Source organism: Cebus imitator, unplaced genomic scaffold, assembly GCF_001604975.1.
Source record: "Cebus imitator isolate Cc_AM_T3 unplaced genomic scaffold, Cebus_imitator-1.0 Scaffold66, whole genome shotgun sequence".
In the NCBI taxonomy this organism is placed as follows: Eukaryota; Metazoa; Chordata; class Mammalia; order Primates; family Cebidae; genus Cebus; species Cebus imitator.
Window position 1 is genome coordinate 4,442,796 of NW_016107381.1, and position 9,050 is coordinate 4,451,845.

The 9,050-nt window shown below is 46.9% G+C and overlaps 1 protein-coding gene across 2 annotated transcripts in view; it reads left to right on the top strand.

Moving 5' to 3' along the window:
* The first annotated feature begins 3,438 nt into the window (after positions 1-3,438).
* The window catches only part of ELF5 (E74 like ETS transcription factor 5), a 32,178-nt gene continuing 26,566 nt past the window's right edge, over positions 3,439-9,050 (top strand). Inside the window, exons 1-2 of one of the 2 annotated variants that reach the window (XM_037739254.1) lie at positions 3,452-3,556; positions 5,543-5,735. In XM_037739254.1, coding sequence (XP_037595182.1) covers positions 5,710-5,735 — 26 coding nt within the window. In that variant the 5' untranslated portion in view covers positions 3,452-3,556; positions 5,543-5,709. Of the gene's footprint in view, positions 3,557-5,542; positions 5,736-9,050 lie in introns of both variants that reach the window. The other variant, XM_017530533.1, reaches the window with a different exon arrangement.

The following is a 9,050-nucleotide window of genomic DNA, read 5'->3' on the forward strand; positions in this document are numbered from 1 at the left end:
GGCCCATGCTGAGGCCAGTGCAAAAGAAGAGAGGCCAACTTCAGCTCCTGTTTCTACAGCTTGACTTTAACATCGGTCAGGCCTGAGTTCAACACAGGTTTGGCAACTGACCAACTGGGTGATCCCCAGCAAGCATAATACCTCTGATTCTTTGTCTTAAAAAAGAAAGTAGTGACAGCTGCCTTGTACAATAATTGTGAAAAATAACCAAGGAAATACAGGTGACTCATCCTAGCACAATACTTGGCACATCATAGATGCTCTTTAGGTGTGATTATCTCCTCCCTATCTCCAAAGAATTGCCCCAGGAGCACCCAGAAACTGATTAGCACAGCAGTTAAGAGGATGGGCTCCAGAGGCAGTCATCCTAGACTAAAATACTTGCTCTACCACGTAGCTGTGTGACCATGAACAACTTACTTAACCTCGCTGTGCCTCAGTTTCCTCATCTGTAAATTGGAGATGATCAGTAACTCCCTTGTCGAAAATGTATGAAAATTTAATGTAAGAATGTAACAGGCCAAAATGTAGATAAGTCACACTTAGTTAGGGCTTCCATTTACTCCCCAAGTTTTCACTCATTTAACTCAAACAAAAACCCTACAAAAAATGTATTCCTTTTTTCCCATTTTACAGATGAGGCAACTGTGATGCAGAGACGTTCAATAGGCTTCCCAGACTCACCCAGACAGCAAATGGCAGATCGGAGATTCAAACGTAGGAAGTCTCCTTCCAGAATCTGCTTTGTTAGCCACTGTGTTATGATTATGAGCCCAATTAGTGTTAATTATTGCTGTACGGCCAGGACACTGGAATCAGGATAGGCTGAGAGTTCTAAAATGTCTCATTCCTTCTTCTGTCCCCTCCCCCCACCCTGGTCCTTCTACCTTCCTCTTCCATCCTCAGTCCCCATTCTTGTTGTCATTCAACACTCAGGTCTTAGATGCTTCATGTTCAATATCATCCAAAATCTCCACTCCAATCAAATTTAAGTTTAAAGTGATAGTTAAGCTTAATTAGAGTCAAATTCCTCTTTTATTTTGGGTTTATCTTAATCACAGCATTTATCCACTGGTCCAGAAGCCTGTAATTTCACACACAGGCACCCAGAAATGCTCTATTATACATTCGGGACCATGAGACAAACAGAGTTCATGGTCTTACACATCCATTGTCAGAAGACTTTTACACTCAGATCATTGAGCCAGTTGGGCAGCCACAGCCTCTGGGGGAGGAAATTGAGTCAAGAGAGTATAGAAAAAGGCTTTTAGAGAAAACACGTTATTCTGTTACTGTTTTAGCCAAAAGGCTCTTTTCTAAAAACAGTATCAGAATAACATGTTTTCCCTAAAAACCTCTCCACTGAGAAGAATGTATGTGTTCAGAAAGAAACATTTTTGACATTTGAGAAACCAGTGACAAGATAGGCCAGTGCCTACAATGGAAAACCTAGTGTGTACAACTATCAAGCCCACAGTCCCCGAGAAACCAAAGAGGAAGAGAAGTCACAGAATTGTAAAGCGTAAGCGAGGCCCAAAGACCATTAATCCAGTTGCTTGCAAACCTTTTCTAAGAGCAGATTCTTTTGTTCAAATGAAATCTTACCCAGAAGATTTATAGAAAAGCTGAGATGTTCTTATTGAGTCAGGAAGGACCGTGGTGGTCTAGAGCCCAACCCATTCTACTCCAGTCCCATCCTCTCACCCCCAAAAGTCCTTATAAGGGCTCTGGGGAACCCCTGGGGCTCCTCAAGTTGCAGTTTGAAAAAATCACTATTCTAATCCCACTTCCTCCTTTTGCCACTGGGGAAAAATGAAGCCTCGGTGACCCAGCCAAGACAGCAGCCTAGGCAGTCACCTACCTTTCTTCAACAATTTTTCCATGATGACACCCTGAATGCTCTCATGAACTGCCTTTTGTTTCTTCAGACTATATGTGTATTTGTATTTGTGTGTTTGTACCCATGCCCAGTGATCCCAAGAAAACCTAACAAACCAGTCCCTGCTTTCACTTTTAAGCTTAGAGTCTGCCATTTGAATACAACATCTCGGCTGCCCAAGATGGCTAGAAGCAGAATGCAAAACAGCATTCTGTTTATAAATACTTGCCTTATCAATAACGTGGGACACTGTGCTTCACAGCCTAAATTAGGCAGAGTTTCTGTTGTCACAGAGAAGTACTAAAAAAGCGGGCAGGCCGGGCGCGGTGGCTCAAGCCTGTAATCCCAGCACTTTGGGAGGCCGAGGCGGGTGGATCACGAGTCAAGAGATCGAGACCATCCTGGTCAACATGGTGAAACCCCGTCTCTACTAAAACTACAAAAAATTAGCTGGGCATGGTGGTGCATGCCTGTAATCCCAGCTACTCCGGAGGCTGAGGCAGGAGAATTGCCTGAACCCAGGAGGCGGAGGTTGCGGTGAGCCGAGATTGCGCCATTGCACTCCAGCCTGGGTAACATGAGTGAAACTCCGTCTCAAAAAAAAAAAAAAAAAAAAAAGCGGGCAATTCTCAGCGAGGCACCTGTGAGCTGGCATCCACATCAGGCCCCCTGGCCAATTAGCTTTGGACACCTGACTGGGCCACTAAGCCTCTTCATTTCTCCATCTGCAAAACAGAGGAGGGGAAAGGAAGCCGCTGCACAGCTCATTACATACAAGCATTAGAAGTTTAATAAGTTAATGTGTCTGATGCCCTGTTGGTACTTAGGGATAAAAAGTGGAAGAAAAGGCCCCAAAGCAGTTCTCTGAGCTGCCTGTTCCCTTCTCCTGGTTGGAATGCATAGGTTGGAAGAAATAGCAAGGGGGAGTCCTGCTGAACGTGCTCTATCAGGGACAATGCTGCAGTCATCCTAGCTAACAGAGGGCTTGCCTGGTCTCATGTGAATTTCACAGCAGTCATGAGGAGAGGCCCCATCATTTACATTAGACTCATGAAGCCCAGAGAGGTTAGGTACGTTTTTCTGGGTAGCACAGCTAGGGAATGACACAGAATTTGAATTCAAAGTCATCTAGCTGCAAATCCTGAGATCTTAACACTGGCCCTATAATGCTCTTCCTTCTCAGCACATGGGAAAAAAGGAGAATGAGTGATCTACAAAAGCACTGGGCTCAGCCAGCCTGGGAGGGAAGCAGCAGAGATTGGCACCAGGGGAGATGCTCTGCGTTTCCCCTCCAGCCTGCACAGAGGAAAATTCCTCAGCAAACGCACCATCCCGCACAGCTCCCAGGGACAAGAATTTTCTGCTTGTTTACTGAATCCCCTGGGCTGAGGGTGGGGGGTTGCAGGGCCGGGGTGAGCTGGGCACAAAAGCAGGATAAAGGTAAACTTTCTGCATATGAGAACCATTCCCCCCCTCCAGGAGCCGTGTCACACTGTATGTCACCGTCATCAAAGGGGCTGTGCATAAACCTGAAAAACCAAACGGACCTGTCTGTAGGTGTCACTTATATCACAAGGCTACAGGTGCCTTTATTTCCACTGCACGCTGGTGCTGGGAGCGCCTGCCTTCTCTTGCCTTGAAAGCCTCCTCTTTGGACCTAGCCACCGCGGTCCTCACGTAAGCGCCTTTCCTTTGCTTTTTTGGATGAATCTTAGGGGGTGTTGGGGCTCAGAGGCTCCGCCTGGGGCCTGGGTCTGCTCGTCCATCTCCAGCTCCAGGGCTGGCCTCTGCGCTGGGTGCAGTCCCGGGGCCTCCCGGGAGCTGTTTGACACGGATGTGACAGCTTGTCTGAGAGAGACCTGCTTGCCTCTGCAGGCCGTGCGGCCCCCCCACCCTCCTCACAGACCCCACTCCCTCTGGATCCCTGAGCTGAACCAAGGAGAACTAAGAGAAGGCACCCAGGCAGGCAGTTCTCTACCCTCCCTTAAGTTGTCTTTAGGAAGAGAAGCTGGATTTTACGCAGAAAAATATTCAGTTTCAAGGAAAGCCCCCCATCCCCCCCCACCCGCCTACCCTTCTCCCCTGATTGAATTCCTTTCCCCGCCGGCCTGCCCACTGTCCCCCACCCCCTCAATACAGAGAACTGCTTTATTATAGTTTGGGGCATTTTTGCAGGAATTTATCTGTATAAAATAGTTTTAAAAGAAACCCGTTTGCCCTCCGACATCTCCCCAGAAGAGAACGCTTCCAGAAAAGCAATGGTTAGGGTTTTTCCACTGTGCTCTCAGGTCTTGTCAGACTCTGCAGTGTGGGTTTCTGCGAGGTTGCCCCCTGCTGACGGCCACCGGTAGCACAAGCTCCCTTCTCAGGCTGAAGCCGGGCCGCGTGTGGATGCATGAGCGTTTTGTACGCCCGGAAGCGTGTCAGACATCGTTAGGTGCAACTGCTTCATGTGACAGATGAGGAAACCGGGGCCAGAAAGGCCAGGTGACTTAAGGAGGCAGCTCTGTGTTTCAGTCCTAGTTCAGAGACCCAGGGAAAGGGGTGGTTTGCCCATCCAAGTGAAGGCTTGATTGTTTTGTCTTCGTGTTCTCTGCCAGAATGTTTTTCCTAATCTAAAGTAGTCTCGGACTGGGGTTTTCAGTTTGGTCGTCTCCCTTTTTCATAAGTCACCAGAGTGGCAAATTTCTAGATACATTGTTGATGGCTGTTCGATTTTTCCTTCTAAAACAGGATTGAATATATGTCTTATGCCCCATCTCTGCATATATTAATAAATTTTCTCAAATCCTCAAGACATCTTGAGGATTGCATGTTTTAAAAAAAAAAAATCCCCATTTTAGAGATGAGGAAACCGGAGTTCAAAGAGGGGCATGAATGTTTATATACCACACCTGTATGAAAAAAAGCTTAAGAATTTCTGCAGGCTGGGCAGTAAGAAATGTGCCCCACGCCCGCTGCAGCAGAGGTAGGATTTAATCCCTGATGTATTTAACCCAAAACTGGTAAGCTTTGCTTTGAAGCCCATGCAAACTACATGGGATACTTTTTTTAGATCTTCACTGCACCTTCAGAAAAATAGCTATCAACAAACAAACATGCAAACTCCCCAAGCAAGCTAAAGAAAAATGAGGAGTCACTTGACGAGAGGTCAGCAAATTGATTCTCACAGCTGCTGGGGTTCTTGCGAGAAGAACAAACACTCAAGCACCCAACCCTCAATCTTTCTTTAGCAGTGAGTGTTGAAATATTCCACTGGGTTCTCCTCAATGGGCCCCTTCTTAGGGAGGTCCAAGGGCTGGGAAATTGACCCTCCCTTGCTCAAAAGGCTTGGGAAGGAGTGAACATTTGGGTGTTGCTGAGGCTTTGGGGAAGGAAAACTGATTTTCTTCCTAGTGATACCTAACCCAGAGGGTGGAATTAAGGAATCCATTTCTTGGCCCCTTTTTTCTATATTTTGCACCCTCGTGGACTTTTTCTGCCCAGTGATGATCTGGCACGTAAACAGCCAATGTGGAGATGCTTAATTGGGTCGATTTTTGGTCACACGCCCAGAGTGAAGTTGATGATCACCACCGGAGTGAGGAAGGAATTTTCCTCCTCTGGCAAACTGGCCAAGGCTGAGTGGTTTGCTCCTTCCCCTCTCTCTGGGAGGCTGAGCAGGCCATGGGCACCACACCTGTTATTGCTGCCTCTGATTTGTGTTACGCTGAGAAGCCCACAGGCCTGTCCCTCCAACTGGGTGGACCCTCTCTGTGTGCATTTGGTGTGTGAGCCAGCTCTGAGAAGGGTTCAGAAGCCACCGGAGGCTCCCGGGGACCTCAGCTTCCATGCCATCGCTGCCTCACTCCCACAGGTACCTGCAGCCGTCTTTCTCATGTGTGAAGTGAGCCCACCTGATTCCTCCACCTTGTGTTAACCATTCTTGAGCCTTTCCTACTTACCAGACAGCTAGAATGGTGACTACTTTGGGGGAAACTGATTCCAACTGCCATGGATCTACTGGTGGGCAGTGAGTGAGGGTCCAGAGTGTTTAAGGTGCCTGGCTAGCCCAGGCAAAGAATGTCCGGCTGTCCTGAGATATCTACATCCAACTGTGGTAGAAGGCAGTGGGCAGAGGAGAAAAGGGAGAAGAGGAAGTCAGGGGCTTTTTCTGCACTACAAATTCAGTCTGTGTGTGTACTGGTTGCACTCCCCTCCAATTTGCTGGACTTGCTTGACCCAAAAAATCCAAATATAATCAATGTAGATGCATATGTGTGTGGGTGCCCAGGTTTGGATGTGTGGGCTCAATCAGGTGGGTGTCTGCAGAAAGTCACAGAGTTAGGGCAGAGCTTGGGGGCTGTCTTATTTGTGTTCCTGTTTAGTAGTTGAAGAACTGAGATTTGGAGAGGGGCAAGCAGCAGAAGCATAACTCCAAGCCTGGGGCTACTTCCAGAATGAGCCAGCCAGTCCCTCACAAAATGAAAAGTGTGGCCAGAACAGCAGGCCAAGAGATCTCCCTGGAGACCCCCGTCAGTCCTGACGCTGACGCTAGGTTTATCTAACGCAGCTCTTCTCCGCCTTTTTTCTTTGTCACTTCTCCTAAGGACCCTTTTTAGATCATTTTTTCTTAATCATCTCCCCACCAGAAATGTGAATACCAGAGATATAGTATACACCTACTGTAGACCTTTGGAGGGTGATAAAACACTGTAATTAATATCTCAGTTTGGCTAAGCGCAGTGGTGCACACCTGTAATCCCAGCACTTTGGGAGGCCAAGGTAGGTGGATCAGAAGGTCAAAAGATTGAGACCATCCTGGCCAACATGGTGAAACCCCGTCTCTACTAAAAAAAAAATTAGCTGGGCATGGTGGCATGCACCTGTAGTCCCAGCTACTCGGGAGGCTGAGACAGGAGAATTGCTTGAACCCAGGAGGTGGACGTTGCAGTGAGGTGAGACCACGCCACTACACTCCAGCCTGGCAACAGAATGAGATTCTGTCTCAAAAAAAAATCTCAGTGTTTTGACCCTCAAGAACCCATTTTTGTCCCCTGAAGATGGGAGCAATATCACCCCCCCTTGAACAGGCCTGGCCCAACCTCAGGCCTGTGTTCGCATATCCCTGGGCCTCAATGTTACTGCTGAGAAAGGGGGCTCCGAACACCAGCCTTTTCCCACCCATCCTGCTCTATCTCCACTGACAAAGTCCTTAAGCGCTAAAATGTTCAATTATTGCAAGGACCTTAGAGGGCCTAGGGAAGAGGGCCTGCTGAATACAAAGCAGCCATTATCCCTGAACTCTCACACCTACTGCATGCTGGCTAAGTAGCCAAGGTCTTTTGTAGAGAGCCCAGAGTTAATAAGACCTGCTCCTAGGGAGAAAAAAACACCTTTTTCTGCTTTTATAAAAGACATTTTTTCCAAAAGCAAGAAATAATTACAGAAGAAAAATAGCATGCGGCACACCTCAAAAGGACCTTTACGAAAACTTAATGGATATAATTTGGCTTAGAAGGAATTACTAGAGGGAATCAGAATCAGTGATGTGTATAGCACTAGAGAGATTACAAATCAAGTGAGTGGGCTGGCGTAAAGAGGAGAAAGAATAATATTAAAGGAGGTAAAAATTCTATTGATCAAAAAGTATTCCTGGTTTTATGTAATTCCATTCAATTCACCAAATGACCCTTTTTTTTAAATAGCAAATGACATTAGAGAGCAATTAGTCAGGCATAGATGAGGAAGATCTCATTCCCACTGTGGCATTTTGTATTTGATGGATTCTTTATTTGACATTGAAAACCTAGGGACTGTTTTCTGTTTTCTTCCATGTAGATTTCACTTCTCCTTTCTCCCAACCCAGTGTCATATCACAGGCCTGCCATCCTTTTCTTCAGTTTTCTGAGCCTTCTGGCCCAAAGGAAAAGGGATATATTTGTCTTCCGCCCTCACTTAGAGGAATTTTTCTGAAGTCCAGTCCAGAATACAGAAGTGGCTTTCAGCTCCTGGGGCCCTTCCCTCCCTCATAAATTCACCCCATCCCTCAGCATCCTGCCCCTTCCCTGTCCCCCGCACTGGGGGTATAAAACCAGCCAATCCATGGGAAAATCACAGTCCAAACCCAGGCAGCCTTGAAGTCTGTTTGATAGGGCTCCCAGGAGGAGATCCACGCCCACGATAATCTGCAGAGCACATTAACCCTCTCCAGGCATCAGAGAAGACTTCCCAGCAGAGGGTGGAAACTCCTGGGTGATGGCCCAGAGAAGGTGCCTAAGTGACAGAATTCAAACTTGGTTAGACAGTTACATCTGGAGAGGAGTTTTCATGCACGTTTGTTGTTGTTGTTGTTGTTGTTGTTGTTGTTGCTGCTGAAACAGAGTCTCACTCTGTCACCCAGCCTGGAGTACAGTGGCATGATCTCCACTCACTGCAACCTCTGCCTCCCGGATTCAAGCGATTCTCCTGCCTCAGCCTCCTGAGTAGCTGGGATTATAGGTGTGCACCACCACACCCAGCTAATTTTTGTATTTTTAGTGGAGACGGGTTTTCACCATGTTGGCCAGGCTGGTCTCGAACTCCTGACCTCAAGTGATCTGCCTACCTCAGCCTCCCAAAGTGCTGGGATTACAGGCATGAGCCACCGCACCTAGCCTCTCATGCATATTTGACGATGATGGTGGTGGTGGTGGTGGCAGATTTTCAAGCATTGTAAAGAATTAATCTTTGGTTTTAGAATCACACAACCCTGCCCCTCTTAGTATTGAGGTTTGATTTGCTATATAAGTGTGCCTTGGGGCTCAACTGTGTTTCCAGAAAGAGAAGCAGATGGGCTGAGAGTCAGAAAACTAAGGACTTCCCTGCACTTAACTCTGGCATCCATTGGCTATGTGACCTTGAGCTAGTTACACAAATTCACTGAGTCTCAACTTCCTCAACTGTAAAATGGTGGAGGTTGAGGAGGGAAATTGGGCTAACTCAGTATTTTCCAACATTTGGTACTCACATCAACTGGTAATGGTCTAGATAAATCTGGTTAGGGGTTGCAAACTTTTTCTTAAAGGGCCAGGTATTTTAGGATTAGCAGGCCAAAAGGCAAAAGCAAGGATATGATGTAAATATTTATATAACCACTTAAAATGTAGCCACTTAAAAATGTAAAGTTGTGTGTGTGTGTGTGTGTGTGTGT